Below are 25,221 nucleotides of genomic sequence, written 5' to 3' on the forward strand. Positions count from 1 at the left end.
TGGAACATATTGTAACATGTTTACATTTAAATTACATGAGGATACAGATTTTACACCAATCAGTGTATGGTGTGGGCGGAGCTATGCAACACAATTATCGTAACCTAACTTGCCTTTATAGTGACACAGGCAGTGGAGCCAGAATAGTGCTAGTGTGTTTAATAAACTGGCTTGAAAACAATTATTGAATGGATTGTAAAAAAAAAAAAACTGTGGGAGTTTCTTTGCTAAGAGAGAGAGGGAGAGAGAGAGAAAGAGAGAGAGAGAGAGAGATGTTTGGTTCTGCGACCTGTTAACATGTTCCAGATTTAGCAGAAGGGTTTTGACAGGCCTCGTCATGGTGCCTCAGGGTTAATCCCACATGGGCCAAATTATCATGGCACCAGCAGAGGAGGGCGACACGTCACAAACTCATTCAAAAAACATCTCAAAAAACAACCATACCACACATGAAATCAACGTGTGGCGTGTGATTAAAAATAGGTAGTGCCCCCCCCCCCATCCCCCCCTCCCCATTTTAAGTTTTATTGTCCTATTTCAAACCTTTCCAAGTAATCCTTTCATAGCCCATAAAATGTAAGTCATAAGCATGTGGTTTAACTCATTTATCACAAAAAGCCATCGCAAGAGCAATGTGCAGAAAACATGTTAGTCACACCATCACAAACACTTCCTGTAAGAGAAACACTAGGTTTTCATTTAAACTCAGTTAGATTAGAATTAGAATTGTGTTTTTAAAAAGATACTGTCCATATCCATTGACATTTGGTGCAGTACCTATACAGTCTCATGTGATTGCGAAAGAAGTAATGGACTTGTGGTCTGTCCTTCTTTGTTGGTGAGCCACTAACAGGGAAAATGTTAGATATTGTTTCAGATCTATTTGAACAGGCATTGCCTTAGGCTCTATTTTTGCTAAATATATTGCTCCGAATTCATTTGGTTACACGTTTCAAAGGCCAAATCCACTAGAGGGCACTGTCTACATTTTTGTAATATTGAAATGCATTACTTGGGGTGTGTTTTATTGTTACATTTTTCAAGTACACAAACACAAGAGGACAGTGATTGCCATTTAGATCTCTTAGCGAAACACTGATCTAATCCGTTCACTAAGTCCAACCAACAGGCTGCATCCAAAATCACCTACTCAAGTAGGTACTACATTGAAAATTGAATTTACTACATGACTGTTAGAAAAGTACATTCTATGTAGCATAAATGGAAGTTGTATGAATTGAACTTGGATGTACTACATCCGCCGTTTGTCACCGATTATCATGTGACCTACCTGTGTCAGTTGCGTCGCTTCATTCTCATTCATGAATTCCCTCACATGGCATCATGGCATAGCGTAGCGTCTTTTATATGTGCATTTCAGAATCTTGCTAAAAGCAATGAGTCATCCGGGAACTTTTCACATACTGTTTTCCAATTACCATAAATTTGAAAATACGACTCACTTGCATACTGTTTTTGAACGTACTATATAGTATGGAAATATGTGATTTCAGATTCAGCTATAGTGTTTTCAAAGGCAAATAAACTAGAGAAAGTACACTGCTACCATAGTTTTACCTTGATTTTACAAGTTTTAGATCAGGAGCTTTTAGAGACAAAGAGGGAAGTCCAGTTGTTCAGAAATTGTCTAATCCTTTTTTCAAAATACAGCTTATTTATACACTTCAGTTGAGCTGTGAAAATATTTCCTAAAAAGATATCTTCGCTCAATAGCTTTATAGTTAAATTTACAGTTCTCTAACCTATCAGAATACAGTGGTATCGAAACAGAGACATGGCATATGGGTTTCCAAATGGAACACAGCTTTAACACCTCTGGGCTAAATCAGGAAACTCAAATAGCAGAAATACACATCCTGTCTGGGTTAAAGAGCAACAGCTTAAAGACAAATAAAACTTCTTACAAAATGCATAAACCTGACAGATACAAAGCTTTTACCAGATAAAACTCATTTTCAAACACAGTGGCCATGCCGCAAAAACTGAATTCAAACATAAGTTTAAGTACATTTTTGCAGTTTTACACAAATGTAATCTGAAGCAGGCATTTCCAATGAGCCTGTGGGTCAGAACATTTTGTAAATGGCTCTTTGCATAAGATGACACATTTGCCGGCCAGAAGCAAGCTCTCTTCAACTCTCACATGGTTGCCCACTAAAGCCAAACAGAACTAGTTAGTATGTAAATGCGAGACCACATGAGAAAACTAGGTTTATGTTCCAGTATATTGATGGGACTCTATACTCTTTGGTGAGCACTGTCCTTTGGACGATAGGTTAAACTGAGGTCCTGAGAACTAATATTCAAAGATTTTCTTTGAAAAGAGTAGGGGTGTATCCCCAATATCCTGGCCAATATTACCCACTGTCCTCTTTCCATCATGGCCTCTTAACCATCCCGATATCATAATTAGCTTCATAACTTTGTCTCTTCTCCACAAATAAGCTGGTGTGTGGTCTAAGGACTGAAAGAAAATTACGATTTTATGACAAGGACCACATGCCTCATTATATACTCAATCATGGAAAATCAGATTTTAATTTAGTAGTTGATGATGTGCTGTCTTAATGTTCTAATCACATCGGTGTGGTCGTACGCTTCAGGGACCAGCCTTGACTGATCACACCAGTGTGATCGTACAGGTGGAAGGGTTAAAACCATCTAAAATATTTTTGATATGCAATATACTACTGTTATTTAGCAAGAACCAAAAACGTCGTACACTCCAAGGACCAGCCTAGACTGATCACACCAGTGTGACCAAACACGTGAAAGGGTTAAAACAATCTAAAACATTTTTTCACATTTAATATACTACTTTTAATTTGCAAGAAACCAAGAAAGACATGCGTTCAAGGGACCAGCCTAGACGGATCACACCAGTATGATTTTATTTTGCAGGAGCACAAGAAAGTCATCAAAAGTTACTGTAAAAACAGTGTTTTAGCTTTTGAATGGTAGTGTTCAAATAAATGACAGTATTATTATATTTAATAGGTTATTTTCATTATTAATAAGTAAGCCATTTTTACTTCATTTTATGCTTTTATGAAATAGAAAAGTCATTAGAAGACATCATTTAGCTGTTAATTTTACTTATTCAGAACTGCAATTGTATGTCGATTGATGCATATCAAGAGTAGAGACATTTTTATTTTCCATTTTGACTCAATCGGTCTCATATCCCCTAATGTAAATCTTTTCATAATGCATTTAATTTACTAGTAGTTCTAAAATAACAGTCCAAATATCATTTGTGAGCCATAATTCATACAAATCTGACACGACTCACCCATCAATTGCTCTCCCTGTTATATTTAGTGAAGAGAGGAGTTTCACAGTCTGTAAAATTAAACGCATTGAATGGGTTATTGTTTTACCGATTCCCACTCTTCTTAGCTAATGTCACATTAGGGGTGATGTAAACTCAAAGCATTTGGCAACAATGAATGACTTTAGTGTCTGTCCAAAACACCTAAAAAAAAGATGTATTTTCCAGTGACATTAAGCAAAATATATCTTCTTGTCATGAGTGGGCTGATATTTTGGGAGTCACTTAGGGAGACGCTTCTCATGACACTATAAATAACAGACAGACAGGCTCGTCTTTGGCTTTGTTTTTCATCATACACAATCCAGCCATCTTCATGCTTTCTGAATGCACTCGGTCCAGCTTTGCTTACTCAATCTGCAATCCATCTGAAAAAATACCATTGCACATATGTATTCAAACACAGCGCTTTTGATGTGTGTTTGTGCCGTCTTGAATGGAAACTGCAACTTGCATTTCATTCCTATGTTGTGAAATGCACTTAATCAAACACACTTGAAGATTTCTCTGGTGTTATATTCTGAGATCTGTTCTGAGTTTCATTAAATCTTTCGAATTCGTCTCATTAGTGTAATTAGAAGATTACAGTTGAACCAGCCCTTGTAAAGTCTGATTTCAGCATGAATTTGTGGAGACACGATCTTCGTTTGGGATTTACCAACTCTTTGGGATGCAAGACCTCAAAAAGTGGCTCTGTGGCCACTTTTGCCTTTAAAGTTTAACAGCACTTGTTACTCTCGCTCGTCTGTTATGAGGAGCTTTGTAGTATGGAAGGTTTCCGCCTGGGGAAACTCATTTATGGGGCTCTAGAGTTTGCGCATAGCCTTTAGCTAAAGGACTGGCCTTCATTAGCCATTATCAGACTCCTCCTAATGAACTGCACCATATGGCCACATTTAGAGAAAGAGAGAGAGATGATTAGTGAAACTTTTACTGTTTGTTTGCGAATGAAGATTCCAGGGTTTAGACTTTGTGCAGCAGAGCAGAAAAACAACAAACTTTTATAAATTAGAGAAAATGGGGTTTTAAAGACGCGTTTAAGAGTTGATAGACTTTTGACTGGATGCAAGGACAAATTGCAGTTATAGAAATGTGGACTACTGACACTTTTTTAAAAAAGGTTTCAATATGTTAACTATAGGTAATGTGAGTGTGTAAAATTTTTTATTTTTTTGCCATTTAGAGACTTTTTAGTTTTTTGAAGGTTGCTAAAGGTCACCAAATAAATTCAGTCACCAGTTAAATGTAGTCACCAAATAAATTTACTGCCAAATAATAAAATAAGTTCCCAAAAGTGAGCTACTTATTTATTGGTTACGTATCTAAAATTTACACTGACAAACATGTTGTCATAACGGTCTATATACACATGTATATTCACATGTATCTGAGTGGTATGGTACGGTACAGTTCGGTGTGCTTTTATGGCCGTTTCCACTGTCAAAAGGTACCAAAATGCAAATCGAACCGTATAATTTTTTGGGTAATCTTTCAAAAAAGGTATCTAGCCATCAAAAAGAGTTCCAAAAGGCGGAGCAAGACACATAGCTGAACGGTATTGATTTACAGTGAAACATCACTGGCTCATGCACAAGCAAGAGAATGAAATTAAGGAAGCGTAACTTTTAAATACACAGCCGAAACATTGCACCGTAATAATATCTACATATAATAACAAGCCATGCTCATTCCGAGCTTAAAAAAACCTTGTCGTCATCTTAAATAGCAGCCACAAAGCCAAGAAGAAGAGCAGAATCAACCCTGTGCCCTGTAGTTGTTTACAAGGCTGTCTAAAGAAAGTTTGCATGCGTGTCAATATTTGAAATAACAAACTTCTTCGACTGATGATAATGTGCACGCATTTATTGAAGTGCTTATAACATAAGATTCTTTCAGAAAACGCGAGAGTGAAATGCAAAAAAAGAAAGGAGAAGCTGGAAAAACAGGAGCAAATGATTCTTTCAGCAACCATAAACATGAACAAACTGCCATGTGTACCTATTACTGTCACCTTTTGGACTAATATGAATTTAGAATAGCAGAGTTACTTTCTAACAAAAGGTTACATGTGCTGGTGAAGATTAAAGATACAGATGAGAGGTTTGCACTGACTGTGGGCTATATATTGCGTGTTGTTTTTGAAACCAAATAAGGACTAAATGTATGCTGTGTGTAGTTGTTCTGTAATTGGTTACATATTGAAGACTTTAAGGGTTTGTATGTGTTCATATATGCTGCATTTATTTTTTTATTTTATATAATTGCAGACGTTACAGTAACGTTATTTTGTTATCGTATCATTTTGTATTATTGATCTGCAGTTATAATCAAATCCTGTTCATAGAATGGTTTGTAATGAACATATATACACAAGTGTTTATGTGTGTAAAGCATCGGTTTTGTGAGAAGTGCTTCTCATATGATATGTAAACAACCCGTACAGCTTTAGTTTGACTCAAGCGAGAATGACGTCGACTAAAACTTTCTGTCGTACACTACGCCTACTAAACCATTGGTACCCTTTTGACAGTGGATATACAAGCGTGATAAGGTGACTTGTAACGACCTATACCGTAGCATACCATTCTTCTTAGTGGAAACGGGCCATTTTGAAAGGGTACCCAAAAAGTGGTACAGTACGGTTTGCTTTTTGGTACTTTTTGACAGTTAATATGGACATAAAAGTGTACCGAACCGTACTCAGTGGAAATGGACCATTAGGAAAGGGTGCCAAAAAGTGGCACGGTACAGATCACTATTTTGGTACCTTTGACATTGGAAATGGAAATAAATGCGTACCATACCATATCATAGTGATATGTACCCTAATGCTCAGTGAAAATGAGCCATTAATTTGTAAACAATACTTAATATAAGATATAAGTCACATTTCTCACAAAATCACATTTTTGTAGTTTGCATTGTTGTTGTTATATATATATATATATATATATATATATATATATATATATATATATATATATATATATATATATATATTTTTTTTTTTTTTTTTTTTTTTTTTTTTTTTTTAAGGCAAAAAAAAGTTTTGTGCAGATTTTTTCACGAACATCACGTTAGGTCTGTAGGCCGAAATAGGTCTTGTGTGGCTGTTCAAACAAAATGTTTACACTATGAAGCGGCTTCAATCAAATTTGTTTTTAACACCTCTGGAACTGGATACTCTCAAAATGTCTCAGACCCTGTTGACACCTATTTTTTATGTTGCCAATTTGTGATCGGGATTCCGAAAATGATCCTTAGGGTGAAATCAATATTTCAAGTCCATGTTTTATTGTTTTTATGAGTAAACATGTAACTCTTACAGCTGAGTGATTTTCATGTTATTTGTTTGGGGTGTGAGCGCGGTGAGACTGTCCAGACGGAGCCCACACTTCTCCCCCATCGTGTAAGATACTCAGTGTTAATTGTGGAGGGTTTTTCCTGTATGAGCCTGTGGGGGAAGAGCTCTATTCTGTTTTACTGAGCACTTACAGATGTCCCTTAAGCTTTTGATGTTTTCATGTTTTCCCCTTTCTTTCTCTCTCTCTGATTTGGACTGTAGTTGTCGGTGGGTTTACGGTTTTCCGTGGCGAGGCTGGAGGACGCCCCTCCTACCATTGGCTTTGAGGTGCAGATCCACAGGTAAATAAATGTCAAACCATATGTCAGTTACAAATCTGCAAGTAGCATCTTTGGTCTTTATGTTTTCTCAAACAATCGCACACATTTCTGGCCAAGTCTTTGTCAACACCCAAGTTTTTGCATTCCTATTATTCATAAAGTTATAAATAGAAACACTATGGTTCACAACGTTTGGGATGAATACCTTTAGGATCACTGACAAGCCTATTCAACTCACTAATGCAGCATTAATTTGATCATAAATATAGTAAAAATGTAAGAATTGTGAAATGTTATTATAGTATTGTATAAAGTAAAAGCTTATTTATGTAATGTAGTTAGAATGTATTTATTTCTGTGATTTACAGCTGATATTTCAACATTATTAATTCAGTTTTCGGTTTTGCATGATCCTTCAAAAATCATTATGATATGATAATCTGCTGTTGGCTCCATATTTTTGTTGAAACTGTGGTTCAACCCCATCAAAAGTACCATTAAAATGATTATTTACCTTGATTCATATGTATTGAAAAAGTATTTACTCTGACAAAAACTTTCAAGAGTAAAATTTATGTCAAAATAATTATTAATCATTCAGAAATAATCTTTATTTTAAAAAAAAATATTTATTTTTCAATAAGAGAATCCAAAACAGTTTAACCAAACTATGAAGCAAAAATATACAGGTATATATACATTTTTAGCATTGCTAATGAAAAAAATCATTATTATTGGTGAGCTATCAATAATAAATTATCATAACAGAACAGCAAATCATTATAATGATTTATAATGGTGTTTAAAGGATCATATGACACAAATTCACAGTAATGATGCTGAAAATTCAGAATGTAAGAGTTACAGTCACAGTTATACATCTTAATCCGAATTCAGTAAGTATTACTTTAGTAACAGTTAATTTTAGTTGAAACAATAGTACACTCACTGGTCATTTTATTAGGTACACCTTACTAGTACCGGGTTGGACCCTCTATTGTCAACAGAATTATCGTAATCCTTCGGGGCATAGATTCAACAAGGTACTAGAAATATTCCTCTGTGATTTTGGTCCATATTGACATAATAGCATCATGCAGTTGCTGCAGATTTGTCAACTGCACATCCATGATGTGAATCTCCTGTTCCACCACATCCTAAAAGTGCTCTATTGGTACTAGACCAGCCTATTTAGCACCAACAACCATCCCCATCCGCATTTTTTCCCATTCTGATGTTCAGTTTGAACAGCAGCAGATTGTCTTGACCATGTCTGCCATGTGATTAGCTGATTAGAAATTTGCGTTAATTAGCAGTTGTACCTAATAAAGTGGCCGGTTAGTATGTTTAACCATTTTAATGTATTATTGCATTTTTGATCAAATAAATGCAGCCTTAATGAGCAGAATAGTATTCTTATTATATAACCTTACTGATCCTAATCTCTTGAACAGTAGTGTATGTGCAAGTGTGGGTCTGAAGAGCTCAACATGGCTAGCTAATATTTCTGGTACCTTTACTTGTGATTTAATTTCAAGGCCTCTCAGCAGTATGTGCATGTGTGCATGTGAGAACAAGGTAAGTGGTGCGTGTCACTTTGATGTATGTTTTGTGGGGTCATTTTGTAAGCATGGGCCCCAAATGTTGGTCGTTTTAGGGTCAGGGCTTCAGAACAGGAAGCTGAGTGTTGATAAGATGTCCTTGGATGGGTCGAAGAAAATGGATCGCATACTTAAAGAGACTCGTTTTGTCAAAGTGAGGGTGCATGTGTGGAGACGAATGGCTATTCTGTGTTTATATACTGGGAAAAAGGCAGTTCTTTGCTTTTTTTGGTCATCTATTGTGTTATTAAGGGATGTTTGCTGCTTCATATTTTTTGTAAAAATTATGATATGCTATATTATGTAGCATGTCATAGCAATATACATGATTTACTAGACTCTACTAAAGCAAGAAAACATTACAATTCTCAAAACTGACAGTAAAGACATTTATACGTTCGCCAAATTTGTCAGCTTCATAAAAATGTTGTTATTCCGAACATTCTATAAATAAAATAATTCAGTAAAAAAATTTGCATGGTTTATGTATCAATAATTCACAGTATTATAACATGACATTCCAAAATATGTTATCTAGAGATAACAACCGCTAAATAACGCTGGCTCATCCAGGAACTTCCAATCTCCTTGACAGTCATTAAAAATGTTTACATCTGTTTGCTTATGTCCACATTCGTTTGTATCTGCTTGTCTGTCACGCCGCTGTTTTCGTCTGTTTGGCATTGTTTTGTGAATAATAATTGGTAGGTTAGAATCCTTCAAGTGTTTTCGTTTCTGTCAGCGTTTTTATCAGTTCGGCACTATTTTGTGCCTGAATAATGCACAGGTTATTGCATCATTCCTTACAGCATTCATCAGCTCTACTCAGCCGGTTTTGTTGCTGATAGCTTTCTATTTAATTTAGAGATTAACTTGATTTAGAGAGAAACTTTTAAGACTCAGACGAATGTTTTGTGTGCAATTTTTATATTTTGTGTCATGGAATAAGCTAGATAAAATTTTTACAAAACGATTTGCATTGGGCAGCGATAATTCTATCATGCTATATTTTGCAATAGCAACCTCCTGAATGTACTTTATTCATTCATTCATTCTTTTTTTTTTCGGCTTAATCCATTTATTAATCTGTGGTCGCCACAGTGGAATAAACCGCCAACTCATCCAGCATATGTTTTACACAGCGAATGCCCTTTCAGCTGCAATCCATCACTGGGAATCACCCATACACTGTCATTTACATACACACACCACAGCCAATTTAGCTTACCCAATTCACCTATAGTGCATGTTTTTGGACTGTGGGAGAAACCGGAGCACTCAGAGGAAACCCATGTGAATACGGGGAGAACATGCAAACTCCATACAAAAATGCCAGCTGACCCATCCTGGCTCGAACCAGCGATCTTCTTTCTGTGATGTGACAACGCTACCCACTGTGCCACCTTGCCACCCGCATGTACTTCATCTCATTTATTCATTTATTTTCTTTTTAGCTTAGTCCCTTTTTTAATCTAGCGTTGCCACTGCGGAATGAACCACCAACTTACCTAGCAAATGTTTTACACAGCGAATGCCCTTCCAGCTGCAACCCATCACTGGGAAACATTCACACATACTGTACTTATTCACACACTAACACTACGGACAATTTAGCTTAGCCAGTTCACCTGTATACTGTATCTCTAACTCAATATAAAGATGATCCATTATACAAACTGTACACACAATGACAGTTGATTATAACTGAGCACCATATCAGCCTGGCTTATGGAGTAATGATGCTGAAATATTAAGCGTTGCCGTCCCAGAAATTTATTATATTTTTTAAAATAAATTATTTACCAAATTGTTGATATTAAACTATTTGTATTTCTGATATCTCTGCTATCATTACTAGACATGCCTCTTACTGCTGATTGGTTGCAATTGTGTTTTGGGGAATAGTCCAACATTGTACCTTTACATTAGAAAACAGTTGATGTAATCTATAATAGCAAGAGACTTCAGACAACACATAAAATATACAGTTGTAGTCAGAATTATTAGCCCCCCTGAATTATGACCCCCACCCCCCCACCCCCTGAATTATTAGGCCCCGTGTTTATTTTCCCCCCCAATTTCTGTTTAATGGAGAGAAGATTTTTTCAACACATTTTTAGTTTTAATAACTCATTTCTAATAACAGACTTATGTTATTTTTGCCATGATGACAGTGAATAATATTTGACTAGATATTTTTTAAGACACAGCTAAAATGAGTGACAGCTGTACAGCTTAAAATGACAATTAAGGGCTTAACTAGGTTAATTAGGTTAACTAGGCAGGTTAGGGTAATTTGGCAAGTTATTGTATAAGGATGGTTTGTTATGTAGATTATCGGGGGGAAAATCTAGCTTAAAGGGGCTAATAATTTTGTTCTTAAAATGTTTTTTTTTTTTTATTAAAAACTGCTTTTTTTCTAGCCGAAATAAAACAAATGAGACTTTCTCCAGAAGAAAAAATATTATGAGACATACTGTTGAAATTCCCTTGCTCTGTTAAACATCATTTGGGAAATAATTAAAAAGGGGGAAAAAATCAAGTGGGGGCTAATAATTCTGACTTCAACTGTATATATTTAATATATATTTCAACATTTGACCTTTTAGAATATATTCAATGTTTTGTATCATACATAGAGAGAGAGCTACTAATATAGGTTTTAGCTTTTTAACATACTAACATACGTTATTCAAAAGTTCAGAAAAATACACTCAAACATTATTGTTGTGAAATATTAATATAACCATTTTCTAATTTCTCAAGATGCATTTCTTCTTTATCAGTCTCGAAAACAGATGCTTAATATTATTGTGGAAACAATCCTACATTTTTACAGCTAAAAAGAAAGTTAGTATAAGTTTATTAATGCATATTGTAGCATTACAACTGTATTCATTCATCCTTGCTAAAAAAAAAAACAGTATATATTTTAAACTGTGTAATTTCTGTATTATTCTTTTGGTTTTATTGGATTCTGATTCTGATTCTGAAATGAAGGAGGTTGATTAATAATAAACAATTTAGATTTTTCATATTATAATGATTTAAATATATTTTATTCTTATCAAATGTTTCATCATATCTTTATATATTTTATATATTCATGTAAACAATTATATTTATTTTTTCATTCTAATAAAAACAGAAATTATAAAACACATACTTTTGACCAGATAACCCAAAGAGCAGTCTATAAGTTTTATATATATATATATATATATATATATATATATATATATATATATATATATATATATATATATATATATATATATATATATATATATATATATATATACTGTATACTAAGTTTTAAATACTCCATTCTGTCTGTAGCAGAAAATAACAGTACATCTCAATCAGAGTGTTTCATGACTTGATTTACATGTTCAACTATGCAGAAAGGTGAAGTGTATTGGTTTCAGTAACACTCCTGACTGTGATGTTCCTTACACACACAGGCAAGGGAAGGCTTTTATGATCACATGTTGGTTTTGGGGTGTTCAGATGACTGCCAGGCCGCTCTCAGAGGACCACATATTTCCCTAAGGGTTTAATCACTGAACCCTAAACTCTCAGAGAGCAAGGTTAGGTCAAAGCGGAGGCCGAATGTTTGAGTGCATACATGTAATATGTTTGCACTTAAGTATGTGTGCTGTATGAATGCATTTGTGGTGTGTGTCTTATCTGTTTCGGTATGCGTGTCTCTGGGGGATAGAAACATTTTCTGGTGACTAATGTTAGCCACATGTTCCTCTGCTCGCTCAGATTTTTCACCTTGAGACTAAGAGAAAGACGGAGAAGGGGGAGATATAAACTATAGACAGAGAGAGAGAGAGAAGCCAGGTGTCATGAAGAAAAAAAAAACGTATTTTGTCTGCTTAGTGTTTTAAATTTGTGCATGAGTGATGTGTGGATCAGATGGTTGGCAGTATTGGTTACTTGACTTTTGCTTTTAAAGTAATTTACATTTTTACATTTTAAATTCATTTGCTGTGTTGTGCAAGTTACTTCCAAACCATAATATATTATACACTGTAAATTATATCCATAAATTAGCCGTTTTCCATATTTTGTGATTCATGTTTTTATTTTTTATCGCAATATAAAGACCTTTATCTTTCTTCTGACAACTTTTAACCTTAAAAAGTTGAAAAAAGTGACTTTTGTGAACATTTTTAATAGTTTAATGTGATACATTATCAATTAATTATTATTTCAAAGTTCAAACTACACATTTCTTTGTTCTGAATACATGCCCTTTAGAGGTTCACTTAGTATTGTGCCTTTATTATCTTGCGGTATTGATTTTTTATTTATTTTCTTTTAACAATTGGGGGTAGAAAAAAAGTGTGTTGTAACACAAGCATTACTGTACATTTACTGAGTAATCCATTACTGAAATGTATTAATCATTTCTTAATAAATCCACTACTGTGTAATAGCAAAAAGTAATTTGTTACTGTAATGCGTTACTTTTGTTGGGTATTACTCCCACAGCAATTAATTATATAAAAATTTCTGTTAAAGTTTTGGTCTGTGATATTTATTTTTAAAGAAGTCTCTAATACTATTCGGTTATATTTTATCTTATCAAAAATGCAGTAAAACATTAATAATGTGAAATGTTATCATTTAACTCCGGAGCTACCAAAATTCTCTAGATACTAGTATGGCCATAGCAGTCCTTCTGACCGTTCTCGTATAACACATTATATATCGTCACATCATATTTACATTAAACCTTCTATTGTGATATTAGAATTAAGCTTTGAATATGTGTCGTCACATTTTATTAAGTCATTATCCTGAAAAAAACAATCTTTTTGTTTTTGCGCACCTCACTTTCATTTTCCAAGCAGGAGAGCAATGTTTGTTTTTTTTTGTTTGTTTTTTGTCAGAGCACTGAATTTGTTTTTTTAAGAGCTGTCTGAAATAAAACTATAGCTGTGTCTCATTACAGCTTTGTCTAAAAAATGGATTTTTAGTATGTCATGCTCTCTTTGTTTAACACTTGTTAAAATATCCAATTAAAATAAAACCGTATTCATACATTTAATCCAGAGTTTTCTTTTACAAACATTCTGCCATTAACAGCATGCAATGAATCTTGGGATGTTCAAGGATGCAAAGGATCCCCCGGTTGTATCCTTCATTACCTGGAAAACGAAGGATGCAATTTGAAGGAGCTGCGATGACGTAGTGCCCTTTGAATGCATCCATAGGAGGATGCAGCTTCTGAAATGAGACACAGCTTATGTTTTTGCTATCAGAAAGTTATGTTTATGTTAGCAGGAAGTTGCTAGGCAACAGAGGCACACAAATTCAAAGGCAAAAAAGTAGCAGACACTGACCTGTATGAAACCAAATCTTACAAAGCTACAAAGAGTGAGTTTTATGGCATATAGTAAACACAGCATTTTAGTGAGCCCCAGTTATTTCACAAGATCAAAGTTGCAATTGTCAGACTTTATTGTTTCTTTTTTATGTTTTTCTTTTATGTTTCTTTCCTGGCAAAGACAGATCACCAGGTTGATATGTGTTCACTTACCTTAGTCTGAGTTTTAGCTGGTTGCTGTAGTTTTTGCTGTGGCATTTTGGAAAACTGATAAATGCAAAACATTTGCTTTAGAATGCTTTAGAAACCAATTTTGTGCTTCATTTTGTGCATTCTTACAATGTCTGAAAACGCACAATTCATTTGTGTTTGTCCAAGGTGAAATCCATTTCTATAATATTTTCATTCATTGTCATGATGTAAAGTAAGACAGAGGGTCATCTGGGGTACCGGTGTGTGTGTGTGTGTGGCTGGTGGGGAGGCTGTGGTTTTCACTTCACAATGACCGGCGAGACAGTGCACTTGGGGAATTTCAGGACAGCGACACACTCAGATGAAAACAGTATTGTTCTCTGTTCATGCTGTTGTTGTCCTTAGACACTCAAAGGACAGACACATTCACTGAACACAGATGCTCCTGCCTCCGGCTTACACATGGATCTGCTCAATATTTTAAGACACGATGCACACATTAAGAACCATCTATGAAAGATATGGAAATAAAAACAAGGAAGGAAATAAAACAAGAATTGTAGTTTGGGTTGATTCTTTAGGGAGAAAAATGCTGGTTTGCTAACAATTCCTTCATGTTGTACCAACACAAATCGATTAAGTTAACTTAACTGTTTTTATAAATTAAATAGTTCCCCAAAGGGTCAAGTATTGTGTTGATTCATTTCCTTTTACATAAATAGTTTGAACAAACAGCACATGTTTTTTGAGTGTTTTCATTGTGTAAAAGATCTGCAAAGATTAATAACCATTTAAAAAGGATTTTATTACACTCTAAACAGTGCTCGCCAACTCATCGATCAAGATTGCTGTTAATTTTTAATGAGTAGATCTTGCCTTTTTAGCAAAGCTGAGGTTAGGGTTCTTGGGCTTAAAGAGGTTGGTGACCACTGCTGTACAAGCTATCCAAAACAGCATAAACTGGCTCTAATATGAGTAAAGACTGTTATTGCAATTACATTTTTTTTCTCTCTCTGACAGCTCTAACAAGGACAACTCAAGAAGTGTCCCAGTGAATTTGACTCTAAGCATTGTGGCAAGAGCAGAGGTGGAGATAAGAGGGTGAGTATTTCTCTTTATCTGGCTCTTTCTGTCTCACTGAGGAGAAATGAGTTGCCCCAGTCCAATTTCAAAGAAAAATAACCAATATTTCCCTATTAGACTGCTCAGAGAGTTCAAAATGGAGTTTAAATAAATAAAATTATAAAAAAAATTAAAAATATCTGTTTTTGTGGGGTAGTCTGTGAAGAATTAACTAATAAACAGTGTATTCCTATATAATCCCCAGTTTATATACTATATATTTCTATATAAAGTATAGAAATCTGCCACATTGATAATTCAAAAGGGATTTTGAATGATGTTTATTGACTTATACAGTATGTATAAGAATGTATATGCTAAACAGTTGCATCTTACAGTTCTTGCTTGTATTGAAAACTCTCTCTCTCTCTTTTTCCTCAGTGTGTCTCATCCCGCTCAGGTTGTTTTGCCTTTCCCTCGATGGGAGCCCAAAGAGAAACCTGTGAGAGAGGATGAAGTCGGTCCTCAGGTTCAGCACATATATGAGGTGTGAAATAAACAGACACAAAAACTAAATATATATACAATATAATGAAAAATATGAGAGCAATTATACAAATACTAAAACTAACGTGTTTTGTTAAATGGTTAGTAAACTGCAATGCAAACTGTAAAAAAGACCTGGTTCAATAGTAAACACCTTTAATAAAAGTCACGCATACAGAAGTGGACATACAGAAATGGCACAAGATGACTCAGCATATTTTTTTAACAACAACCCACTTTTCTGTCCTAACAAAAAAAGTCAAACGCTTTTCTATTATTAGCAATTTGCTACGCTAACAGCAATAAACTTTCCCCTATGGAGTATAATGCGTTAAGCTAGCAAAAGCCAACTTCTGGAAAGCTATTTATTTGTTGTTTGTTTTTCTGGAGACTCCTGACCTCTTTTTGCTGCACAAGGGCCTCACTAAATGCCATCTGTCCTGCGGCTATTAATTTTTTAATTGGCTGTAATGTTGGCCAGACGCTGTACAGATGGTTTGAGTTACAAGCAGCTTCAGTTATGCCATGTTCTGTCCAAGCGCTAATGCTAGCCTAGGGTGTTTAATGATTTCATATTAAATGTATTTGGCAAAATGTACCAGTTTTTTATAGTAGGCTATAGTACTTTATTTTACAGTGAAATTGCAAAAATATACACTGTATTTTATTACACTGTCTGCATTATAGCAATATTAAGAAATTAACCCTGACCCAGTCATCTAAACTTAATCTTAACCATGTAATTTCCTCAAATTATTGTACTAAAGTACATTGTAAGTTTGCAGTGCTTTTAAATTTAATTTGTTGAGTTGTATATTGTGCTTATTTACAAAACAGAGTATACCTTTTTTATTTTCACCCATTTATAGGGTTTTATCTGTAATCTTAAATTAGTTTTCATCAGTTTTCATAACAGTGCATTTCTGTTAAGCCCTAATGATTATAATCATTATAATTATTATAATGTTAATTCCTTAAAATATTAATATATGAAAATATTCAGTTTCCTCTGAAAATATTCAATATACATCAGTTTATTAGTAAAATTTCAAATTTTTTTACAGAAGTAATAAAAATAGATGCTAATTTATGCTGGTTTTATCACTATAATTTATTTATGTGTCTCTCTTCTTGTTCCCAGTTACATAACAAAGGTCCGAGTTCAATAAGCAGGACAGTGCTGGAGGTGGGCTGGCCCAGTCGCTACCGTGAAGAGCACCTTCTCTATGCACTTCAGGTCATTACTGACGGACCGGTTCACTGCAGCACCAACAGCTCCCTCAACCCACTGGAGTTGGAGGTAAACTCTCTGTCCTGTGCTGCACGTTTACAGAAATGAGCCTGCATCCAGAATTAATACTGCATCAATGAAAGTGACCACCGGACTACACCTTTTCTCATCCCATTTACACTTCTCACTTGTGTTCTTCACTGTCACAAAGCTCTAAACATTATAGCAACATGCTAATTCATGCTAAAAACATGTTCATACTAGCAACATGTTAATAATTGTTAGGGAAAGGAGCAAGGGCTCGAATGCAGGAAAAAATATGGTTTTATTAACTATGAAATAAAACAAAAATGCAAAAAAAAAACACCCAGAGACGGGAAAACAATAACAAAAGGCAAAAACTTGACTGGGCTTACTAGGCAGGGCACCACAGTCACTGGCGCCGGAACATAGGGAAAGCATTGACAACGAACTGGCACCGGACACCAGACAAGAGGGAGCTATAAGCAGAAAGAATTAACAAACAGGTGAATTGAAAGAACTAATTGGATAAGGAGGGTGTGACTAGACAATAGACAGAAGAGCACATGACACAGAGATAGCACAAGCCATGTGCTCATGTAAAATGGGACTAAAATACGCAGCCAGTGAGAGAACTCATTAACCGCGTGTTCACATGAAGCAATACTAAATCACATGGCCACAATGTAAACACAGAGCCACATACTTTGACAACATGAAATGAAACTTACACATGCGACATGCATGTTCCGATCCCAGCGCCAACAGAAACCAAAACCAACTAGACTGATGCTCCGAGTACAAAAACATCATGCCGCGAGCAAAACAACAAACACACCAGGACGAGAGCGCACGTCCTGAGCATGCCTGGACCTCACGCGGCCTGAGTCCAGCCAAGATGGCTCTCATACAAAGACGAAGACAGACATTGACAGGAAATATGAGTTCTCGAAGTGAGAAAACTCAAGTCGAGCACAACATACTAGACAAGACAGGGCTAGTGTCCGGATTCTGCCACCAAAACAAGCATTAACAAGATCGAAGTGACACAATCCTGACGCTAATTGCTAATTACATGCTAATTTGTGGTAAAGTCATGTTAGCAACATGCTAATTTATAGCACCACAATTCATGATAAAAACAATGAAGATAATAAGTTCTCCTACACACTTTTATAGTAAATAATAAAACTTACTGGGCTAAGTCATTAACATTTTGTAGATATAAAGTTTATTGATTACAATACTCATCAACTGTTCTCATAAAATCAAGGTTTAAACCTCTTTAAACCAATTTTTTTTATATATATGCTAATTCAAATATTTGCTACCAACATGCTAATTCTGGTATCCAACATATGCTACTTGATTTGCAGACAACAAACTAATTTGTGCAAACAATACACTAATTTGTGTAAAGCATATACTAATTACATGCTAATTTATGTGAAAACATTGATGATTTAACAATTGATGTTAGTCTTTCTCCATCAGTATTTCTCACTCTTGTGTCCTCTGCTGTTATCAATCTCAAGTTTCTGTGCTTTTACTAATGAGTTTCAAATAAATGTAAAATGGGGGCTGCTAAGCTCGGCTAGTTTTTGATCAGAGTGTTGGACTAATGCTGACCCCTCTGCTCTCTCGACTGGTCTTTATTATCGCTCTTCAGATTTCACATGCAGTCATTATGAAGCATCACGGCGTCCTCATGAAGTCTCTTCTCCTTGTAACTGATCTGCGTTCATGCTGAGTTCAGAATTTTAACCACCTGGACTGATATTAGAGCTTTTCTTGTGAACTTTACAGGAGGGAGATTTTGGCCCAGAACCGCAGTGTCTGGCGTTTTGACTACTTTACATAGCGACAACTCCAGTTCACAATATTAGTGACTAACTTCTTTATTATATTTTTATCCATTTTAACTTAAGGTTAAATATTAATAAATATTATGATGTTATATATTTTTTTCTAATGGCAGTTTAATTTTATAATATATTATGTGATTTCCTGACACAATGTAGTTTATTACTATTATTAATAATAATAAAAATAATTAAGTTTCCCCCAACGTCCAAAGACGATTCCAAAAGTTTTAGGTATAAGAAAAAAGCAAGTTTAGGCTGAAAATGACAGACTAAGGGTGAATCCCAATTCTATTTTTTACCCCTACCCCTTCCTCTTGGCCCTTAAAACAGAGTGTGAAGGAGAAGGGCTTCAAATTTTACCCCTAAGAAATGAGACTATAACACCTGCACATCTCATCATATGTTATCGCAATTTCTTTTTTCATTTGAGATCAGATGATCACGACTGCTGTAGTGATTCCAGATTTTTTATTTTTTTGGTATTTATCTTCAGAAAATCACTAAAGGCATATATAATAATATAATGTGGCAATAAGTTTGTAACTGTACTCTGCATTTACACAGTGGCCATAGTCATCTAAAGCAGAGATGCCCAATCTAGGGCCCGTGTGTCATGTAAGAAACCGGGAGAATCCAACTGCGAATGAAAGACAGTTTAATGAAGTGCAACAGTAAATATAGTTTTAAAGTGCTCAAAGGGATAGAGACTTGTAGAATGTCCAGGACGGAGAGCTACCACAGGTCTAATAGATACACGTCATCCAACGGTCAAGACTAGAGAGAATACCTGGACATGACACAGAAAGGAACATAAAAACAACAACGGACTGATTACCAACAGTGAAACACAGACTGTTATATTGCCCACAAAACAGGCATCAGCTGGGACTCTCTGATTAGGTCAGCTGATCAGAATGCAGGCTACCATGAAAAGGTCAACAGACACACCCACCCACACAGGCACACTACAACACATACGTCATAACACATAACATACAGGAAGAATACACAGACCCATAAACCGTGACAACGTGGGCCTAAGTTAGCCCATGGAAACCTTTGGTTTGCCATTTCAAATTTAATACTTTCAAACTTTTATCTGTTTGTTTTATTGTTAAAGCTACAAATATGCTAACTGAATAGAAATGTTTTAATTTGAAATGCTGTAATTTAGTTTAAAATGTACATACTGTCACCTGACAGATAGAGGACAATGCACAGGACTTTGGTGAGCAAATCAAAAACAGATTCTGCTTGACCAGTGTATTCAGAATTGAACTTCGCTGTATACTTTAAAAAGCTACTGCATTTGTTAATACAATTCAAAGTGACTAATAATTTGTTAATATTATAAAATAAATTGGGAAATTACCCATGGCAACTTTAATGTAAAATATTTTGATATATTTATCTTCAGCCCACGACTGTCTGTAATATTTGTTTTTTTGACCTTCCTGTGAAAAAGTTTGGGCACCCCTAATCTAAACACACAAAAACAACATTAACATTAACGTAATACCAGACACTGTAAAAAATTCATTCCCAACCACTTGACTCTTCTGACAGGGTATTCGAGTGTCATCGAGTGACTGATGTAAAATTTGCTGTGGGACTATAGAGTAGAGGATTATAGAGTTATGGATTATAGATAGCAAAATTAAGCTTTTATTAAAATATTTTTTTAAAAGCATGACTGTAAAACATGAACACCGTTATGAATTTAATAAAACATATGCTTGTTTGTTGTAAAAATGAGCAAAAATGACAACAAATACTAATTTGTGCATCTCCTGACTTTCATGTGCAGCCACACTGCATTGTAGATAATGTAATTTGTGAAATTTTTGTACCCCTTGGTTTCTAGTTTAGTCCTGAGAAATCTCAGTTTCAAGGACTATTTAGCCCTTCTCCTTCTACGCCTTCATGCTAAAGAGAATTGGGACACCCCTACTTCTTTATGTGAATGCCCAATATGAGGGGTAGGGGAAGGGCTAAGGGACAGAATTGTGATTGGGCCTAAAACTGAACTAAAAACTGCATTTAATTTGAGCTAATATTTTAAAGTAATTTATTTAAGCTAAATATAGTTGTTATAAGTAAACACATGATAAGATGACAAATGTGTAACTTAAATTTTAAATGCAAAATAACAATTAAGAAAAAAATATTTTTAAAAAACAAAATACTTATAAATAGTTCATTACTAAATAGGGCAGCATGTTGGCGCAGTGGGTAGCACAATCGCCTCGCAGCAAGAAGGTTGCTGGTTCGAGCCCTGGCTAGGTCAGTTGGCATTCCTGTGTGGAGTTTGCATGTTCTTCCTGTGTTCGCGTGGGTTTCCTCCGGGTGCTCTGGTTTCCCCCACAGTCCAAAGAATTGGGTACAGGTGTGTGAAGGAGTGTTTCCCAGTGCTGGGTTGTGTATAAAACATATGCTGGAGAAGTTGGCGGTTCATTCCGCTTTGGTGACCCCAGATTAATAAAGGGACTAAGCCAAAAAGAAAATGAATGAATGAATGAATGAATGAATGAATGAATGAATTAGCATTACTAAATAATACTAAAATATTACAGATTTTATTATTTTCTACACACACTGTTTTTGTATGATATTAATTGCATCTCTGTATTTCTTCTGCATGCTTGTAGACCTCGACTCTTCAGGACACTCCAGAGTTACTGGGCTTCCTGAGGAACAGCAGCGGAGTGACCCGCCGAAGACGATCTGTTTCTATAGGCCAAAGCTACAACAGCAAAACACTGGTACAAACACAAACAACCCATCTGAACACACAAAACCATCTCCTACATGTGACAGATTGACTCATATGTTGAACTTGACTTGTATTGGGGACCTGTGTTGACCTCAGAGGGCGAGTTCACCTGTAAATCTCCTAACAGCTCATCCATATTATGCTTATTGTCTCTTTAGGGGATTTGTGTGTGCTCATGGGACAGATGGTTTTCATAATCATAGTCCATCTCGCCACAGGTTATAAGATAAGTTGGAGCACAGGTCAAGTCAAAACTGATGGCATTCATATTACATGCACATCAGCACTCAAAAATGAAAATGTAAATACTTTAAATCGCTCACAATCAAGTGTGAGGCTTTAACACACAGCATATCTGGTACAATGAGGTCAAGATGCTTATACTGTATATGAATTTTAGATTTTTTAACTTGCCCTCCAATTTTTGGGAAGTGTAATATTGTGCAAATATATTTTATTAACAGATAACAGATTTTCTCTTATTTAATGTGATCTTTATATTTTAATTAGTAGTAGTAGTAATGGTAGTAGTAGTTGCAGTAGTAGTAGAATTCAATAGGATTCAGTATTCCCACATTTAGGCGATGCAGTGGCGCAGTCACCTCACAGCAAGAAGGTCGCTGGTTTGATCCTCGGCTCAGTTGGCATTTCTGTGTGGAGTTTGCATGTTCTTCCTGCGTTTGTGTGGGTTTCCTCCGTTTTCCCCCACAGTTCAAAGACATGTGGTACAGGTGAATTGGGTAGGCTAAATTGTCCGTAGTGTATGAGTGTGTATGTGAGTGTGTGTGGATGTTTTCCAGAGTTGGGTTGCGGCTGGAAGGGCATCCGCTGCGTAAAAATGTGCTGGATAAGTTGCCGATTCATTCCACTGTGGTGACCCTGGATTAATAAAGGGACTAAGCCTACAAGAAAATGAATGAATGAATGAATTCCCACATTTAATAAATTTATGTTTCAAATAAATAAATATTGTTTAATGAAGTGTAAGTTAGATTAAACTGCTTTACATTAAAGTCTGCTATTCACACATAATAATGAATAGGGAATATTTCCGGCAAACTGTAATGCCATTACAAAATCTCTGTGCTGAAGATAAAGAGCATAGAATCACCAAGAGGCGACATTCTAGTGCAATTTGGGAAACACCCACTAGATGGCGCGGTGGCCATGTTGGAATGAAAACTCCAATTGAACAACAACTTATTATAAGTCTGAAAAATAAACTATTAAAAGTGCTGATGATTGTCATAGTAAATGTTGTATTGTCATCTTTCAGGTTGTATCTCAGCTTTAATGTGCTTATAAAATAAACAAATAAAAAACAAAGTAACTGCTTGCCATTGCGACAGCAATAGGATCCATTGAACAGTCGATCATTTTCACTCCAAAATGGCGAAATCTGGAGCTGTTGCTGAGTGCTGCTGTTGCAATGGAACGTTCTGTTTAGTGTCACCTCTTGGTCATTAGCCCTTTTCACACATACAGACCTTTCCGGAAAATTGCCGGCAATTTTCCGGAAAGGTTGTATGTGTGAACAGGTCCTTTTTGAAAATACCGGTATATTCGTTCTGGCTATTTTCCGGAAAGAGAAGTTGTAACATTACCGGCAATTTGCCGGAATGCTGCGCTGTGTGAATGCAGAAGGATGATTGCCGTAATAAGCGCGTGCACGTCTAGAACGTGCTGACGTGAGATGTCTGCTTTAGCCAATCACAACAGTCAGGCGCGTTTACGTCCGCGCGGTTTGTGAGAATAAAAGCCTTTGAATATTTTTCCAGACACATTTAGCTGCTAGAAGTTAGTCAGATCACGTTTATATGTTCTTCTTAATGCCAACTGTGTAAATAATCATCGATAAGATGCTTATGATAAGCCGTTGTTTGTTTACCTTCAAGCTTTGCGTGTGCCTGTGAAACAGCCTGTGATCGCCTGCACACGCACATATTATGAACATCTCGACATGCGAAAGTGATCCTGCGAAAGTTGTTCACAATATCATCCACAGAGTTTGTAATTTAGTCAAATGTTTACAAATACAAGCGCAGCCGTTTAAAGCTCATTTGTGGTGAATGATGTAAGAATTCACCGGTATTTTGGAATGGATGTGTGAATGCTCTTTTCCGGAAAATTTCAATAACGTCCTCGCCTGTGTGAACAGCGCTTTTTTGAATATACCGGTAAAGTCGTTCCGGAAATTTTCCAGATATTTACCGGTATCACTGTGTGAAAGGGGCTGTTCTAAGCTCTTGGCTTAAAATCTGTTTTGTTTAGTTTTTTGTTTTGTTTTTTTTTTTTTTTGTGATCAATGATCTTCACCGCCTGATGGATATAGCATATCAAGTGGGTCTGACAAAAAGCACTAAATTACATTAAATTCCATTGTTCTGCACCATGTCTTTAAAATAAGGAAATTTATTTTACTACTGGAGTTTCTGTGCTCACCAGCTGCTCCTGAAGGTGTTTACGTGTAAACAGTCTTTCAACTAATTTTACACCTGAACAACTAAATGAATGCCTAAGTCTATTGAACTGAATATACTTTAATTACATTACAACGTTGATGCTGTAAAAGGAACCTTATAAAATAAAGTAGAAAGTAAATAATAAATAATAATAATAACAAATAATAAATAATAAAAATAAATAAAATGAAAGTAGTCACATTTACCTTTTTAATGGCTGAAAAAATGCCAGCTGTGCATATTGACCTAATTCTTCAGTGTGGAAGTGTGCTCGTTTTTGAGATTGTTTTAGAACTTCTGATTCAGCTGCCCATGGGAGAAATAACTAGGAATAATAAACTACAGAAAACGGTCAAACTACTTGCTCTACAAACAAGTGTTTGCATGGTTATACAGTCAAAGCAGAATAATGTAATAAAAAAATGTCAGTTTGCAACATCAAGCAGCATAACGAGCTGTTTTTAATGTTTAAAAATGAACAGAAGTGAATAAGACTGGAAGTCTCAAGCCTCAATTCTCAAGCAGAATTGTTTATTTGATTAGTCTCGTACATCACTGATATATACTGTACATCACACACACAACCCATATTTAAAATTGAACAGTAATTTATGTGCCAGTAATTCAAATGTGGTATTTTTTAAATCCTACATATAAATCAAAACATAAAAAAGTAAAGCAAAAGCAGTATTGTTTATTTGACTAGTCTTGTACATCACTAGTACATTCTTTCTCCACAAACAGGAAGAGACTATCAGAGTTTCTTAAGAGAGTGTGAAGGATGCGAAATTAGATCTCATTTTCTCTTATTGTGTGTGTGTTTTTGTTTAGAACTGCTCGAATATCAACTGTCTGATGGTGGAGTGTGTAGTGGACCGTCTGGATCGAGGGCAAAGTGCAGTGATCAAGTTCAGATCTCGACTCTGGGCTTACACCTTCTTACAGGTTTGTACTATATCACACAAATGTCCTTTTAGTTTTTAATCTATGATTTACTATTATTCTATGAAATTATATTTGAAGTATGTACTGTAAGGGCTTTTAAAATCAGTGGGCTTCAGTGTTGTTTGGTTCAGAACATTCTATAAAAAATAATTTTTTAGAGAATAAACAAAAATTGAGAACACAATTCGTTTTTCCCCATTTCATCA

At 35.4% G+C, this 25,221-nt stretch overlaps 1 protein-coding gene across 1 annotated transcript in view; it reads left to right on the top strand.

Moving 5' to 3' along the window:
* The window catches only part of itga8 (integrin, alpha 8), a 130,266-nt gene that overhangs the window by 92,568 nt on the left and 12,477 nt on the right, over positions 1 to 25,221 (top strand). Inside the window, exons 22-27 of the mRNA XM_021466921.2 lie at positions 6,918 to 6,997; positions 15,131 to 15,211; positions 15,614 to 15,719; positions 16,860 to 17,018; positions 21,484 to 21,597; positions 24,902 to 25,015. Coding sequence (XP_021322596.1) covers positions 6,918 to 6,997; positions 15,131 to 15,211; positions 15,614 to 15,719; positions 16,860 to 17,018; positions 21,484 to 21,597; positions 24,902 to 25,015 — 654 coding nt within the window. The remainder of the gene's footprint in view (positions 1 to 6,917; positions 6,998 to 15,130; positions 15,212 to 15,613; positions 15,720 to 16,859; positions 17,019 to 21,483; positions 21,598 to 24,901; positions 25,016 to 25,221) is intronic.

Source organism: Danio rerio, chromosome 16 (assembly GCF_049306965.1).
Source record: "Danio rerio strain Tuebingen ecotype United States chromosome 16, GRCz12tu, whole genome shotgun sequence".
Taxonomy (NCBI): Eukaryota; Metazoa; Chordata; class Actinopteri; order Cypriniformes; family Danionidae; genus Danio; species Danio rerio.